Raw genomic sequence first — 18,031 nt, 5'->3', positions numbered from 1 at the left:
CGTTACGAAAGGATTCTGAGGTCTTGTTTGGTAGGTGGGTCAGTGTCATAGACATTATTTATTTAGACCATTACAACTCATGTCCCGAAACTTAAACTAAACTTAAACTAGACGAAAATAAGGTAACCAAATCAATTTTGAATGATTACCTGCATATTTCCTTAAGATTAAATATGTAGAAGTGGGCAGGGGGAGGATAAAGACAAAGCCAAGTGTCGCATGGTGACGTGACAGCGCATGACCTGTGTCAAAGGAGTAAAAATTCCCCTGCATAAATATCTTTTTCCTTTTTCGGTAGGCTGACACTAAGAATTATACCGACAACTTTATAAAACAAACTATACTTAGATGTAAGACGCCACATTTTCTACTCTCACGTTACAAAATCAACGGTGGAGATTGCATTCATCAACGTCGAGAGCATCTGTGCCCGTCGATTTGCTCAGGTAGAGGATACCGAAAGTAAAGCACAGGATAATAGAAAGATACATTTTTTTTCCATAAAAGGGAAAACTCAATTTAAATCCTTTCCTTTCTCGAACAGCCGGCCATTTCTCCTCTCGTTCTCCTAGTTTTTCTGTACACAACTTCAGACCCTGAAAGCCTCCAAAGAAGGTAAACGTTAAACAAAGAGAGGAAAACCCAGAAATTAATTAATTAGGGTTCTTCTCCTCCTCTTCTTCTTCTTCTTTGTGCTCTGGTGCTCTAGGCATGTTGTTGTGAACTATTGACCTATTTCGGTTGGTGGGTTTTTCTGGGTTTTGTTCGCAAGATCTGGGGGCCATTAAATGTTTAAAATTTATGGAAGAAACCCATAAAATATTGTGTTGTTTTTGAGTGTATGAACATAATAATATATGTGAAAAGTGGTTGGTTTGAATTTTTTTGAAGGGGGATGGTGAAAATTATGAGGAAGAAGATCAAGATCAAGAAGATTGACTACCTGCCAGCAAGGCAGGTGACATTCTCAAAGAGGAGAAGAGGGATCTTCAAGAAAGCTGCAGAGCTATCTGTTCTGTGTGAATCTGAGGTGGCAGTTGTCATCTTTTCTGCTACTGGCAAGCTTTTTGATTATTCAAGCTCAAGGTACCAGCAACACCCACCACTATACCTTATAATTCTTTTGACTTTTCCTTCCTTGAAAAAATAACCAATATGTATGATCATGGTGTCTCTGAAGTCTGATGACTGACTTCTCTCCATGTGGGAGAGGGAGAGGGAGAGGGAGCGAGAGATTCTGAGATTCAGTCATTTGGGTAGAAATATATTTAGAGGAGAGGGAGGGTGCCTTTCTGGAAATTTCCTGTCTTTCCTGAAATTCCATGGTTTGAACTGAGCGCACAGACATTATTTATTGTGTCTAAGCTTCCAACAGAAAAAATGGAGAATCCAGAAGCTTAGAGAGAGAGAGAGAGAGAGAGAGAGAGAGTGTGTGTGAGTGAGTAAGTCTTTTAGATGATACTTTTAGATATATATTTTTTTCGGTCGATTTTTACTTTTTAGATATACTCTGTTTCAAAGACAACTAGTTCGAGGGTCACTACCTTGTATATATACCACTTAAGGAAAATAAAGTCTACTTTTGATTAAGAAAACTTCTAGTTAGGTGTCCCAGTTTGAGAAACATTATTTTATTAGTCTTCCATGTTTTTCATGCAAGATGTGGTGTATATATGGCGATGTTCTTTTTTACGTGCAATCAATTTTGTTTACCATATGCAAAACTGTGTATATCTTGTCCAGTAAATTCCGTAGTCTTATGATCTTATATACTCGCATATCGCATAGTTTAGTATCTTGCTGCTTCAATATCATGTCCCACCTATCACATATGGTAATAGATAATATATGAAATCTTAGGTCGGGGTTATACAATGAAGAATATCCTTGTCCAAGGAGCTAAAATTAATGGTTCCTTTATGAGAGATACAGTATGTTAGATCATCAGTCGAATCATACACTCAAACAACAATGCAGATCACCAATTTTAGATTCATAGTCTGACCACATAAAATGATAAATTTGCTAATAAGATAGCATTTTACTCTTTACCATATATATATACATCTATTTGTATATATATTATCCTTCAAACTGAAGATAGCGGCGGGTTGTCTTTGAAAATGTGTCAATTCATTTTCCCCACCTACTCTAGAAAATGCCAGTTTGGCCAGGGGGAGTAGCCCCCAACTCCTATAAGCTCTCGTTATGTTTCTCAACTTCCAAAAATTATTGTGGGACATTTCTTCGCATTCTCACACGCCCCTGCACATGTAGCGACATTTAAAGTCTAAACGTGGACAACACATTAGGTGGCGTGAAGCACGTGTGGCCGTTGGGCTTCACACGTGACCGGCTATGATACTATAAAGGAAGTAGAGGTTTCATCTGAAAATCAAGTGGCCAATAGGAGTAGCCCAAATCCTTATAAGCCCTTGCTAAGTTTCTCTAACTTTCCAATGTGGGACATTTCTTCACATTCTCACAGTTACATTGAATTATGTGATTTGTAGTTTTCTTACTAGGAATAAAGTGATATGATGATAACTTGGGAATTCATCATAGAAGCCTTGAAGACTTTCAGCAGGAATATCCATGCGTGCTTTCAAATAGGGCAATGGGTGGTGGAGCCATGACCATAACATGTTTTTGCCATGATTGCATGAAAGATTTTGTTAAAACCTAATTTCATAATTAGATGGGCATGCATGAGAGGGAGGGTGAGAATGAAATGTTAACTATGGAATAAGAATTTAAATAAGGTCATGTGCTTCCTTTCAGTTAACAAAAATAATTGCACATAGTAAGTGCTGGTCATTTATATTTAATTTAAAAAAACTAGAAATACTACCTCTAAGGTGGTCTTCTTTAACCCAAAATACACTCCATATATAAAAAGAATACTCTTTTATATGGCTATGCTTTTTTTTAAAATTTTAAATGCTGTATTGTGTGCACGAATTAATGGTTTTTTAAAAAATAAAAAAATTTTAAAAAAGTTATTATCTAAAAGCCACATCTAATTGCGTTGGTTATTATCGAACAAAATTAAAAGACAGAGAAAGCAAAACTATAAGTAACAAACACGTACTAATGGAGGTCTTTAATTCTTTTATGTCAGTGTGCAATTTCTAATCAATTTCCGTTGCAAATTTAATTTGAATGTTATTTTTCTTTTTTCTATTTTTGCTTTCCATGTTTCCGTCTGTGCATATGTAGTTGCAACCAATACATAAACCATAATTGAAACTAAAGGAGAATAAAAGTGTTCTTCTTTAGCCATAGATTCAAACTTTTCCAAGTTTCCAAGTAGAGCAATGTGTCAAAATTTTCCAAGTAAAGGTTCATATAGGTATTCTAATACTCCAAGTTTCCATTATTAATGAACGGGGCTGAGGTTGAAAGTCTAAAACCTGTACATGACCTAGCCCCAGGCGGATAGCTTTTCTTAAGGTTTTTTAGGGTTTAGTAATGATTCATCTTTTCATGGTAGCCTACCAAACATAACAATATATTCCAAGCATATATTATTGACTTGATGGTGTCAGAGTTGATGTGAGAGGAACTGTGACTAAGATTTTTGAGGCCCACTTCTTATCAGTTGACTTGATACGTGGGTTTGCTTTGCATTTGTGTTCGAAAATATCTCAGCTGCTATTGAAGGAATTTGACTTGACGTTTTGATTTGCGTAACCAAACCATGCAAATAGCTTTACGTTCTCGTTATGTATGTGATATTTGTGCGTTTGGAAGCCAAGCTGATAATTTTTTTTTTTTGGGGAGGGGATTCTTAGCTTATTGCATGCATGTGTAGTTTGGTTACTGTTTGGTATTACTTTTTGTAACAAACTCTAATGAAATAGGCAATATATTCATTCTACTTGCTTTCTCTTGAGATGATTAGAGTCCCTTTCTTGGGTCTGCAATATATAACTGGAGGAAATCAAATTTTGGGACTGCACAAAATTGGAAATCAGAGTTTGCATTATAATTGAAACTGAAATTATTCTGATTGTTGGTTATGTTAGTTATAGACACCAAAGTCAGAAAATAATTCAATCAAAAGCAAGATGCCATGCCATCAAGCTTTGAAGTTATGGTAAAGAATATTTTAGTATGATAAATTGCAGATTATTAAAAGGAAGCCATGCACACATATCATACAATGATATCATTTATTAGTCTTATACAAAAAAACAAAAAACAAAAAAAACAAAAACAAAAAAACAACAAACAAACATGAGTGTATCTCTGTGTTTTGCAAACCAGAAGTTTGAATAATGGGGGTAAAATTCTTTTCCATGTTTTTGTTTCTCAAGTATGCTTATTCACATGTTAATTTTTTTGTGTCTAATAATTTACCAGTGAACATGCCAATTGATTTTTTATTTATTTTTAATCTTTTTCTGTTGTGAAGTATCAAGGATGTTATTGAAAGGTACAAAGCGCGCACAAATGGTGTCGAAAAATCGGATGAACAGTCTCTTGAGCTGCAGGTAAATGAGTTCAATAGTTTTCCCTTTACTCGTTTTAAATTGTTCTGCAATTAATTGTAACATACTCTCTGATCTGCACTTTGGAGCTTCAAATTGTATCTCTATAGCATCCGACGGTTCTGATTGTTTGAACATAGATCAAAAAAAGCATTGTCAGACTTATGTATATGCATGCAGCAGGGTCGGCCTCTTGGGCTAAATATATGTAGGTGGCTTTGATAAGTCCAACTCTAGTGGGACTTAATTTTGTGTAAATTAAGAATTGGCCAGTGAAAAATTGGAACATAGAATCATCATCAAATATTATTTACTTTTACTGTTGGTTTTCCAAGCGTTCCTTTTTTTTCAATTTTAATTATGCTCAAGGTAGAGAGTAGATTCTTCTTAACCGATTGAGTTACAAATCCGTTGTTTTTCAAACTTTAGTTTTAGAGGCATGCAGCCGATTTAATTTTTATGATAGTTGAGTTGGAGACTTATATTGAATCGATATTACAGCCTCCTAGAGTAACAGTTTTTTCTCCCTAATTTTAAAAACCTTATTGGTTAGGAAAAATGAAAAGGAACGATTTTACTTTTTTGTTTTGAAATGAATGATTTTCTGTCAGAAATGTAGTACGATTTTACTATTATGTTTGGAATGCAATTTTGACAGTGTTGATTAGGGGTGGGAGGTCATAGGCTTAAGTACATCAGTTAAAGGTAACCAATAACCGTAGCTGTCACGCAGCTGAAAACAGAGACCAACCGCATTCGCATCTCAGCTCTCACACCGCAATCACATCTTAGGGGAGGAGTCACACCCCCCTTCTAACGTCCTTGTTGGCCCACTCTACCTACACTGACCTAGTGGTAGCCCTTTACTTTATTTGAGGCGACTTCACTAAACCCTAAACCCTAAACTCTATATTTCACTCAACTATCAGTATTCAGTGATCAATATCATGCCCATACATAACACCAATCATCTTAATCCAGCATACAGGTCACCCTTTCTGTGGAATTGGGCCCAATTGCTTGGTGAAACCATATTCCGATATCAAATGTTAAGAACCCATAGGTAGAACTTGCCCTTAAAAACCGGCTTGTAAGGGAAAGGTGCCTTTGAGCTCTTAAACCATTCTATAGGATGTGCTATTTTTCCAATGTGGGATCTTGTCCTAACGGACGGCTAATCTCTGCCCCCCTCTATTTAAGCCCCTATGCCTCTGTTCCAAAACCGTAAATATGCCTCTGTTCACACAAATATTTAGAACATGCCGCTGTTCCAAAACTGTAAACCATAAATATTTAGGACATCAACACATTCTACAAATCACACTAAACTACACCCACAACCGTAAATATGCCTCTGTTCCAGGTATAGCTACCTCAAAACTTGTAATCGCGGTTCCTAGAAACTTCGTACCTCTAGTCCAGGTTATTAAACCCATAAACCACCTCTAGTCCAGACAATGAAATCCATAAGTTACCTCTAGTCTAGGTAAAAATGAAACCTCCACAACATATATAGTCACACCAACCTAAGAAAAAATGCCGAATTTATCAAGGGTAAAATTGCCATATTTGTTTCAAACTAACATGATTGTAGGAGATGCATAAATTTTAGGGAGGTGCTTTCATAGACTTCCATTTCTGGAAGTGGCATATACTGTAAATTCATTAAAAATTGTGGACATACATGGTGGTTGGACTAGAATTGAAAAAGTAGAGCATGTGGACTGCCCCATAATTTTTCCCACTCGAATTCATCCCTATCTTGTCCTACATCACATATTGTGCGTCTCTATCAACACTTGCATACTTGCAGAGATCCAAACCTTGAAAGTTGTCTAATCTCTCTAGGAACCCCAAACCTCTAGATGGCGACAAACTCTCACTTTGATTTCATTTGAGGATTAGCCCCTACATAGCCTTTTTTTAACAGGCTCACATAGAACCCTAATTTTGTTACTGAAGAAACTAGGAAATCAAAAATACCCAGAACGACCTCAAAACCCCATGAAGAGAACAGAAAACAAGCAGCACAGTACAGTCCCCATAAAAATCACCTTGCCTGAATGTATAGAATATTCCCACACCAAAATTTAGAGCCGCTGGTTGAAGAACTCCAAATTTAGAGCCGCTGAGCACAAGACTAACATGAATACTTGGGTCAAAATTTCATTAAATTCTTTATCTCTATAGAAGTTGAGTGGCATTGCCATAAAGTCCACCAAGGAGAAAAAAATAAGTATCTGAAGCTCTAATATTTGACCTAGCTATATATTTTGTTAATGGATGAGTGGCATGGCCTATCGAGGACTTTGATTATGTGATTTCATCCTGCCATCTTCCAATAAAGTAAGAGTTTGGATACCCTGTGTGCTTTAGATTTAATTTGTTATCTCAATTTAATCAGTACAAGTTCTAATTCTATTTGCCTCAATCGAAAATTCGGATTTCTGCGAGTTGGGTTTGTTGCTATTAATTAAATCCCTAAGTTTTTCAAAGGTATTAATGACTAGGACAAATTGTAAATCCATGTTCTTGTATGTTCAAATAATTCATGTGATTCCATTTCAAAAAAAAAATTGTAATCCTTTTCTTTTCCCCATTATGTTGTTTCTTTGTTTCTTTTCGGGGCTGACGTTTATAAGCTTTTCATGTAACAGAGACAGATTAAATTCTCTAAATGATGGTTCCAATATTTCTCATTTTAGCTGGAGAATGAAAACCGCATCAAACTCAGTACGGAACTCGAGGAGAAGAACCGCCAGCTGAGGTACAAATTTATTAAATCATCATGAACTTGTAAGATATATGTGGCTGTTTAGCTGGTATTATTGTTTGATGTATCTGCTGGAATTGGACTGGCTTGCAACAGGCGGATGAAAGGTGAGGATCTTGAAGAGCTGGATCTGGATGAGTTGCTGAAGTTGGAACAACTGGTGGAAGCAACCCTTGTCCGTGTGATGGAAACTAAGGTCTGCCCCTTGTGTATACAGAGTATATTTTAATTGCTGTCTGTTGTGAAAAGCAAGTAAACTAACATCTAAATGCAAATTTCAGGAAGAACTGATTATGAGTGATATTGTGGCACTTGATAAAAAGGTTAGATGACTGATACGCACTCTGTAAATGAAAACAAATTTCAACATAAATAATCATAACAAAGTTTGGCTCTGGTTTTCTCTTGCATGCATCAACTATAATATCAGGGAACTGAGCTGGTAGAAGGCAACAATCAGATGGTGATGTTAAGGGACAGGGTAAGCAACATATTGCTCTTAATAAAAGAAGGGTTGATCCTTTTATTTATTTGTTTTTTTATATGTTTTTTTAATTTTGTATTTTTTGCATAGCAGATGGTGATGTTATCCAAAAGAAGTACCGGACCTGCGCTTATGGAGCCATCTGACTCTGCTACCTCCACCAGCTGCAACAGTGCTCTGAGTCTTTCTCTTGAAGATGAATGCTCCGACGACGCCATTTTATCTCTCAAACTGGGGTGAGCTAGCCTTCTTTTGTTTTGCTATTTGTGTGTGTGTGTGTGTGTATATATATATGTCTTTTCTTTTTAAGTTTGATGAGATCAGAGAATAGAAGTTTTGGAATTTGAATACGCGGTTGTCGTGCAATACAGAACAACTAGGATATTTTCTGTACTTGTCAACTTGATTCTGGGTTTCAATTTTAACTTTTACCACACCAAAATAATGGATGTTTTCTGTACTTGACAATATTTTTTATTATAGAAAAGTTATTTGAAAGTCATCATGAGTTTCAGATATTTACAGTAATATGTTTTTGGAAAAAAGATATATCATTTGGGCCTAACCAAACTGTTTTCACCTCTTTACCACTTACCCTCCCAACCCAAGCATTTTAATTATTCATGGTATTTTATTTATTCTTCACCATTTTTAACAAATTTTCTTTTCACTCTACTATGAATTTCAGGCGTTCCTAATTTCCTTGGTTAAGAAGTGAAGAAAGATGAAAGTTTACTCTCCTTATAGCTAAATAAAGAAAGTTGTGGTATTGTGAGACATCGGTGCTTGTGTGTTTTAATTTGATACCAGATTGAAAAATATTGAAGGGAGAGTAACTTTGTGATGTATCAAAACATGTGTATTACATGCAACCTGTGACATATTGCTCTGACTTTGTATTGTATTTAGAACTCTGTATCAATGCAGCCTGCATGCAGACACTTGTTAATTTTGTATTGTTTGGGTTATCAATGTCACACAGGCTAACGGTACGCGCGGGTCGTAGACCGATGTGCTTAAAGACTTAGATGTCTTTCCTCATTGTTTTCACGTTACAAAGCTCGTTTCAAGATATCGTGAAGTTTAGTCCCACGAATGACATCATAGGTAAAATTGTTTTATTTATACTATTACAACTCATGTACACCAAAACTTAAACCAGACAAAAACAAGTTAAATAAATTTTAAATGTAGGAACCAGAATGTTTAAGAAGAAACTCATGTAGCGAGACTCGTACTGTCTGCGTGGATTAAATGAATAGAAGTGGCCCTGGGGGAAGTAACCCGAGCAAGATAAAGACAAAGCCACGTGTCATGGTGGGCTCAATCAAGTGGCATGACAGCGCATGACCTGTGTCAAAGGGCCATCCCCCACACCTATGAAAAAAAACATTTCTTCTTTCTTTTGTAGATTGACACGTAATAAGAATTTTACCGACAAAAAAAACAAAACTTAGATATCTCTGAAAACCTCTTTCACAAAAAGTCAGATGCCACATTTTCTCAAGTCACATATCAACGGTGCAGATTGCATTCATCAACGTGAAGAGCATCTGTCCCCTTTCGATTTGCTCAGGTTTCTTAACCTTGTTTCCCAGAAGATAATAGAAGAATATATTTTTCCATATAAAGGAAAATTCATAAATCATTTCATTTCCCTTCTTGAGCAACAGCCAGACAGCAGCAGGAGCCATTTCTCTCTCTCATTTCGAACGCAGACCCCGAAACCCACCAACGAAGGTAAACATTAAACAAAAAGGAAAACCCAGAATTTAATTAATTAGGGTTCTTCTCCTCTTCTTCTTCTTCTTCTTCTTCTTCTTTATGTTTTGGGGGGTGGGTTTTTCTGGGTTTTGTTCATTTAGATCTGGGAACCATTAAAAGTTTAAAATTGAGAAGAAACCCAGAAAATATTGTATAGTTTTTTAGTGTATGTGAAAAGTGGTTGGTTTGAATTTTTTTGAAGATGATGAATAAGATCAAGATCAAGAAGATTGACTACTTGCCTGCAAGGCAGGTGACCTTCTCAAAAAGGAGAAGAGGGCTCTTCAAGAAAGCTGCAGAGCTATCTGTTCTGTGTGAATCTGAGGTGGCAGTTGTCATCTTTTCTGCCACTGGCAAGCTTTTTGATTATTCAAGCTCAAGGTACCAGCAACATACCTTATAATTATTTTGACTTTTCCTTCCTTGAAAAAATAACAATATGTATGATCATGATGTCTATGAAGTCTGATGACTTCACTTCTCTCTGTGTGGGTGAGAGAGAGAGAGAGAGAGATTCTGAGATCCAGTCATTTGGGTAGAAATATATTTAGAGGAGAGGGAGAGTGCCTTTATGGAAATTCCATTGTTTGAACTGTGCACACAGACATTATTTATTGTATCTAAGCTTCCAACAGAAAAAATGGAGAATCCAGAAGCTTCGAGAGAGAGAGAGAGAATCTTGTAGATGATACTTTTAGATAGGTTTTTTTTTTTTTGTGGTCGAAATATACTTTTAGATAGTCATACTCTGTTTCAAAAAAAACCTAGTTCGAGGGTCACTACCTTGTATATCTATCCACTTAAGGAAAATAAAGTCTACTTTTGACTAAGACAACTTCTGGAAAGATGTGGTGTATATGATGGTGATGTTCTTTTCTTGTACTACACGCATGCATATGTAAAACTGTGTACGTGTATATCTTGTTTAGCAAATTCTGTAATCTTATGATCTTGTACACTAGTATATCTCGCTGCTTCAATCTCATCCTTTCCCACCTATCACATGTTGGTAATAGATATTATATAATATCTTAGGTGGGGCCTATACAATGAAGAATATCATTGTCCAAGTCCCAGTTAAAATTAATGTTCCCTTGTGAGAGACACGGTATGTTAGACCATCAATCGAATCATACACTCAAAAAATAAAGCAGATCACTTTTTTTAGATTCATAGTTTAAACACATAAAATGATAGTTACTATAGCTAGCTAGTGAGTATTTGACCCTTTACAATATATATACACATCTATATGTATATATGTTATCCTTCAAACATTCTTCCCACTTAAAATTAATGTTTCCTTATGAGAAACACGATATATTAGACCATCAATCGAATCATACACTCAAACAAGAATACAGATTACCAATTCTAAATTCGTAGTCTGACCACATAAAATGTTTGATAGTCTAGCTAGTAAGAGAGTATTTAACTCTTTATCATATATATACGTATCTATATGTATCTTATCCATCAAAGTTAAGATATTGGTGGGTTGTGTTTGAAAAGGACCTAAACGACAAAATGCCCGTACATTAATGTGGTTACAAACATTGAATTATATGTTTGTAATTTTCTTACTAGGAATAAAGTGGTATGATGATAACTTGAGAATTCATCATAGAAGCCTTGAAGACTTCCAGCAGGAATATGCATGCATGGTTTCAAGTAGGGCAATGGGTGGTGGAGCTATGACCATAACATGCTTTTGCCATGAATGCATGCCTAGCTACTATGGAATAAGGATTAGATGTGCATGCATGAGAGGAAGGAAAGAGAGGGAGGAAAGAGAGGGAGGGTGAGAATGAAATGTTAACTATGGAATAAGAATTTAAATAAGGTCACGCATCCTTTCAGTTAACAAAAATAATTGCGCTGATCATTTATATTTATAAAAAAAAGACAAACTAGAAATACCGCCTCCAAAGTGGTCTTCTTTAACCCAAAAATAAACTCTAAGGTGGTCTTATATGGCGATGCTATTTGCAAGAGAGTAATGACCTTTTATATATAAAAGCTTTGATACAAATGGAGGTCGCAGTTAAAAATAACAAAATGGAGAGGACCTTTAATTGTTCATGTCAGTATGCAATTTCTAATCAGTTTCCTTTAAAAGTTATTTTTCTTGGTTTCCTAATTGACATGTAATATGCAAAGTTTTTATATATATATTTTTAAAGGTTTTCTATTTGTATTTATATTCAAGTACCAGAGTACTTGCAACCAAAACAAAACCATGAAATGAATATTTTACTATTACATTATTTTTCAAACTTCTCCAAGTTTCCTAGTAGAGCAATATTGATCCAAATTCTCAAAAGTTTGGAAAAGTATTGCTCTTGGATATTTTCGAAAGATTTATTTAGTAATGTGTCGAAAGATTTATATAGGAACTCCAAAGTCCTATGTGTGTTTATGTAGCGAGGCCATGTTATAACATGTTGGAGTCCTTAGCCACTTCCACCAAGTTTTCTTCCATAGGAGATCACTCTTCCCATTTTAGTAGGTTCAACACTTCATAGTACATCTTCTTCCCATTTATTAGGTTCACCAACTTCCTATGTTGTCACTTGGTTGTTTAATGTTTTACATGATTCCAAGTTTTCTACTAGATTTTCATGTCCTATTAGCCTAGCTTTGGGGAGTCTGGATCCCCTTGTTCCAGTGGGATAATAGTATTCACTACAAGGGTGACTTTTTAAGACCGATGAGGATGATAAATCAAGCTCACAATGTTGGCGCTATGACTATCTATGCAAGTACCAAAATGGGTCAATTAAGGAGGAGGTAGAAGTCGTATGATGATTTTAGTCTTGCTAGATGATGCGAACAAAATTCAAGAGCAGTGCGTCCTGTAAAAAGTTAGATGAAGATGGCTAAAACACTTGTTCGAGACACTACGTACTTTAACCTTTAATATTTGCTTCAATTCTGTAATTTGGTTGAAAAAACTTACATCGTGGGTGTCTAGTTGCATTAATGACGCATCATGACAATTGGATGGCTGAAGATTTAGCCTAAAACACACAACTTTGGAATCCACCATGAAGAAATGAGGGAACCTCAAGTTTATTGATAATTTGGAATAACATAACCCTAGCCAAAATTCTTTAAATACCCTAGAAACCCTAGGAATAAACAAGAAATTAAAATAGGAAAAATTACAAAGTAATTTTAAAAAACTCCTAAAACATAAAAACTGGATTTTGGGGGATTAAAAGATATTGGATGCCTGAAAAAGCAGTTCTCTTCGAATTGATGGGTCATGGGCCCAAACTTGCAGCTTTCTAGGTTTGCGCTTGCGCGGGCCTCTTCTACTCTTCTTCAATTGCCTTCGCCATCTATTCTACATGAATTAAGTATGTTCAGAGAAGAGAGTTCTTGTCTAAGGTGTCTTAACCACGTTTTAGTATTTCGATCTCTGTGGGCGTATTGAGGAATGGAGATGATGATGTCGGGACATTGTAGAAAGGGACATTGTAGAAAGCTGGCGTCGGGATGATGGTCATGGATTTATTCACCTACATAGAGACCTTTGAAATTTTTGGCGCAAAATAAGTGGCTTTGTTTACCCGTTTTCTATTCTGCCTGCCAGTGGCTTGTGAAAATTTTGGTACAAACACTAACTTAACTAGTATGTGGTTTAGTAATCAAGCAAGCAAGATCTTAGGCAGTAGAAGTTGCCTAAGATTGGCGAGTTTTGGTTTTCGGATGATTGCCAAACCACAAGAAGTTGGTTTGTTTGATGGTTCTTTCTAGCTTGGTATGAGGTGACTCTGGGGAGCTTGTGGTTTGGTTTAAGATTTAACAATCAATCCATTAATATTCAAAGGCACGAAGGATTTTTCCAATGTATTGTTTATCAATCTTTTCCACCAACATCGAATGACCCCATTCAAGTAAATCTATTATTTTTTTGTCAAATGGTGATATTTCATTCCGAAACCTCGTCAAAAATGGGGAGGCACAAAAACTACGAAACAAAGCAACTCGGAAAGGAAGCTCACTAATACAATGGGTCCCATCTCTATTAGAGATATGATACATAAGTTGATCTCTAAAGATGATCTCTCTAGCATTTTCCATATATAAATGCCTTGTGTTGTAAACTATCTCAGTTGCTTGTTGAGTTGGTCTTATATATATATATATATATATATATATATATATATAGGTTTTCCATAAAATAGCTATGAAGGAATTTGATTTGACGTTTGATTTGCATAACCAAACCATGCGATAAAGCCAGCAGCAAATAGCTTAACGTTCTCATTATGCATATAAAACAAGTATTTATTTCATTTCAAAATCTCCAAAATCATAGTTGTGATGATGGTCTTGAATGAAACCCCTTTTCTGATGCTAGCAAGGAACAGTACTAATGGTACAAAAATATCCTGATGCTAGCAAGGAACTGTACTAATGTACAAAAATATCCAAATCTGTGACACACACACACATATATATATATATATATTAATTTGTGGGGGGAGGGAGGGATAAATTAGTTCATCTATTTTTCACCGTTGAATTTACTTTTTTAATAAATCATAGTTAGATTATTGCATGCATGTCCAAAGCGGTTGGTTACTGTTGATGCTATTTTTAGTACAAAATTCTAATGAAATTATTCATTGTACTTGTTTTCTCTTGAGATGATTGGGTTATTATATGGTTTGGCCTTTTTTGGATCTCCAATATACAACTGGAAAAATTCTGGGTCTGCAGAAAATTGGAAATCCAATCCTGGGTTTGCTTGTATTTTGCATTATAATTGAAATTGGATTATCAAAACCCTGAATTAGACATTAGTGTGTGTCTTGGTGTTTGCAAACCAGAAGTTTGAATAATAATTCTTTTCAATGTCTAACAATTTACTAGTGAACATGCCAATTGATTTTTTTTTTTTTTTTTTTGTTATGAAGTACCAAGGATGTTATTGAAAGGTACAACGCAGACATGAATGGTGTCGAAAAATCGAACAATCAAGAGATTGAGCTGCAGGTAAATGAGTTCAATGGTTTACCTTTTCCGTTTCACCCTTTTAAATTGTTCTGCAATTAATGGTAACATACTATGTGATCTGCACTTTGGAGCTTCAAAATATCTCTCTATATATAGCATGTGAAGGTTCTGATAGTTTGAACATAAATAAAAAGCATTATTTCCTATTACATGCCAGACTTATGTACATACGCATGCAGCAGGGTCGGCCTCTTGGGCTAAATGTATGTAGCTAGGTGGCTTTGATAAGTCCATTTCTAGTGGGAGGGACTTATTAATTTGGTCTACAGATGGAAGGAAATAGTAGTCTTGGGCCAAGTCCTGGTGGTGTTTGAGAATTAGCCAATGAAAAAATTGCAACGTAGATTCATCAGCAACTATCAATCAATCACATTTTTCTCCAGCAAAAAATACCCAGAACGATCGTGAAACCCCACAAATTTATTTATTTTTCCCCTTGTTGCCCCAGCACCAGAAAACTCTAAACACAAAAATTTGGAGCAGCTTAGCACAAGAATAACATGAATACCTAGGTCAAAATTTCATTAAACTCCTTATCTCTATAGAATTTGAGTAATCAGGAAAGAAACTCTGTTTTGGTGCTCAAGTAGTGGTTGGATGGGGAGTAAAAATGTTGAAGTTTTTGCCCTAACAAAATGTTGAAGTTCTTCCAATAAAGTAAGAGTGCCCTACGTGTTAATATTGTGCTTTAGATTTAATCTGTTAATCTGTTATCTGTTCTTTTTCCATTTGCCTTGATCTAAGTTGGGTTTGTTGCTATGAATTAAATCCCTAAGTTTTTCTAAGGTATTAATGTTGGGTTTGTATGTTCAAGTAATTCATTGATTCCATTTTCTAAAATATATTGTGATCCTTTTTGTTTCTTTTTTTCTTATATTTTTCGAGGCTGACGTTTATAAGCTTTTCATTTGACAGAGACAGATTAAATTATGTAATGGTTCCAATATTTCTCATTTTAGCTGGAGAATGAAAACCACATCAAACTGAGTAAGGAACTCGAGAAGACGAGCCACCAGCTGAGGTACAAAATTCATGAACTTGTAAGATATATATATATATATATATATATATGTGTGTGTGGCTGTTTAGCTGGTATTATTGTTTGATGTATCTGCTGAAATTGGACGGGCTTGCAACAGGCAGATGAAAGGTGAGGATCTTGAAGGGCTGAATCTGGATGAGTTGCTGAAGTTGGAACAACTGGTGGAAGCAAGCCTTGGCCGTGTCATGGAAACTAAGGTCTGCCCTAGCTAATTTATTTTCTAGGAACCATGGTGCGAAGGCTCTTTGTATTGTGGTATATTTGTCGAAATCGTTTAGTATTTAAATCTCAAATTAGGGATCCGTGTTGCATAAAGTTAGTTAAATTGTTTAAAGAAATGGTCAATTGGTCTCCGATATTATTTTATTTTATTTTTTTCTGGATGATTCTTGAATGAAAACGTAAGCAATGAACCGTTCGAATAATATAAAGTAGGTCTTTGTTTGAAGAAGAATCGTCTGTGTAAATAGGGTATATTTTTATTGCTGTATTTTGAGAAAAGCATAGGTGTATTCTGGGTTGTCACTAAGGTTTATTTTCTGAAAACTAACATCTAAATGCAACTGTTCCATTCTTTTCCAGGAAGAGCTGATTAAGAGTGAGATTATGGAACTTGAAAGAAAGGTTAGATGATTGATACGTACAGATCTGTAAATGGAAACAAACGTAAAATAATCACGACTTAAAAACATATATAAATTAACATCAATAATCCTAACCAAGTTTGGCTTTGGTTCTCTCTTTCATTCACTGACTATAATTTCAGGGAGCTGAGCTAGTTGAAGCCAACAGCCAGCTAAGGCAGACGGTAAGCAACTACCACAATCATGTACATACTTCTTCTTACTTTTTCTTCTTCTCTTTTTGTTTTTTGAGAGGAAGAGTGCACTTAATAAAAGATTATGGGTTGATTTTTTTTTTCTCTTGTAATTTTTTGCATAGCAGATGGTGATGTTATCCGGAGGAAATACTGGACCTGCGCTTATGGATCCGGAGAGGCTGAATAATAATATTGAAGGTGGAGGAGAAGAAGAAGGCATGTCAGCTGAATCTGCTATCTCCACCACCTGCAACAGTGCTGTCAGTCTCTCTCTTGAAGATGACTCCTCCGATGAGGTCACTTTGTCTCTCAAACTGGGGTGAGCTACTTTTACTATTTGCTATTTATATGCTTTTAAGTTTCATCTGAGAAGAAATGCTTGATCATTGCTTTATTTGATGGCACTCGGGCGTCGTGCAACAAGAGGGAGGATGATATTTTCCCTTCCCTTGTGTTGAGGGTTTTGCTTAGATTTATTTCTGTACTTCTCAACTTGATCTTGGGTTTCATTTTTTAACTCTACCAAACCAAATTGTTTGGATTTTTAGAAAAGAAAAACTACGAATTGCTGATCCCACCGACATGTTTTTTAATATAGAAATATTGACAATTCAAAAAAGTCATCACGAATTTCAGATAAATCAAAAACAATTGCACGATGATTTATTTCCCAGCAACTTCAATATTTTCAGTAATATAGTATAAGAGCTTCATTTGGGCCTAACTGTTTTCACCTATTTACTACACCAGAGCTTCTACAATGAGGAGTTTAGAGTGAGGTGTTTATTTGAGGGGTTTATCAAACTATTTAAAATGTTTCAGTTCATTGATTTCCTCTCATTTGTTGATGGTGGGATTGAGCCCCTCAAATAAGCTCATCACTCTAAACACTTCATTAGAGCCTTTCCGTTTGCGTACTAACCCTCCCAATTCGATTGAAGATGTTTTAGGGGTTTGTAGATCAAGTTTCTTTTGAGGTTTCATTATTATGTATTTGGGCCATTTCATTTTTTGTGTTTATTTAAATTGAAAGAAGTGACTTTCACTGAAATTTCACATTTTTTAAATTATATTTTGTTATAGAAAATAATGGATGGCTTATGTGAATTAACGTCATTATTATTGCATAGTATGGCAATCTAAATCAAATTAATTTAAACATTTTTTGTATAAAAATAAAAATAATTAACTTTCCCGCATTGTTCTATGAAAATTACAGAAAGCTTCAGTCGAGGAATCTCAACACTGAAAGGGGCTGAAAACGTAGGGGAGAATTTATTCCACACTCCCGCTATGACAGCATAACCTGCATAATACAAGTTAAAACATCCCCACAAATAAATGTTCGTGCACAGTTGTATTCATGGTATTTCATTTATTCCTCACATTTTAAATAAATTTACTAATCATTTTGTACGTATTTTTTCTGAATTTCAGGCGTTAAGAAGTGGAGAAAGATGAAAGTTTACTCTTCTTATAACTAAATAAAGAAAGTCGAGGTATTGTAAGATATCAGTGATTATGTGTCTTAACTCGACATAACATTGAAAAATATCAAAGGGAGGGTGACTGTGTGTTGTATCTAAACCTATGCGTTACATGCAACTTGAAATTGCTCTGACTTTGT

At 35.4% G+C, this 18,031-nt stretch overlaps 2 protein-coding genes across 5 annotated transcripts; both read left to right on the top strand.

Annotated features, from left to right (window-relative positions):
• The first annotated feature begins 456 nt into the window (after positions 1 to 456).
• On the top strand, positions 457 to 9,074 carry LOC103319502 (MADS-box protein AGL24-like). Of its 4 annotated transcripts, XR_001677200.2 has the most exons (10): positions 457 to 615; positions 892 to 1,086; positions 4,418 to 4,496; positions 7,199 to 7,260; positions 7,363 to 7,462; positions 7,548 to 7,589; positions 7,697 to 7,747; positions 7,844 to 7,986; positions 8,733 to 8,857; positions 8,945 to 9,074. XR_001677200.2 is itself a non-coding variant. In XM_089044305.1 (9 exons), the coding sequence occupies exons 2-9, from the start codon at positions 896 to 898 to the stop codon at positions 8,776 to 8,778; spliced, it is 714 nt and encodes a 237-aa protein (XP_088900431.1). In that variant the 5' UTR covers positions 457 to 615; positions 892 to 895; the 3' UTR covers positions 8,779 to 8,868.
• Positions 9,075 to 9,716: 642 nt separating this feature from the next.
• LOC103319503 (MADS-box protein JOINTLESS-like) lies at positions 9,717 to 16,724 on the top strand (the record flags this gene model as incomplete). The annotated part of the gene is given in 7 exon segments (NM_001293268.1): positions 9,717 to 9,895; positions 14,443 to 14,521; positions 15,502 to 15,563; positions 15,682 to 15,781; positions 16,167 to 16,208; positions 16,351 to 16,392; positions 16,530 to 16,724. Coding segments are annotated over 7 exon segments (699 nt in total), but the record flags the coding sequence as incomplete, so codon positions are not given.
• Positions 16,725 to 18,031: the final 1,307 nt, after the last annotated feature.

The sequence above is a fragment of the Prunus mume genome, linkage group LG2 (genome assembly GCF_029339155.1).
Source record: "Prunus mume cultivar Tortuosa linkage group LG2, ASM2933915v1, whole genome shotgun sequence".
Taxonomy (NCBI): Eukaryota; Viridiplantae; Streptophyta; class Magnoliopsida; order Rosales; family Rosaceae; genus Prunus; species Prunus mume.
This window is presented reverse-complemented; position numbering and strand designations above follow the sequence as displayed.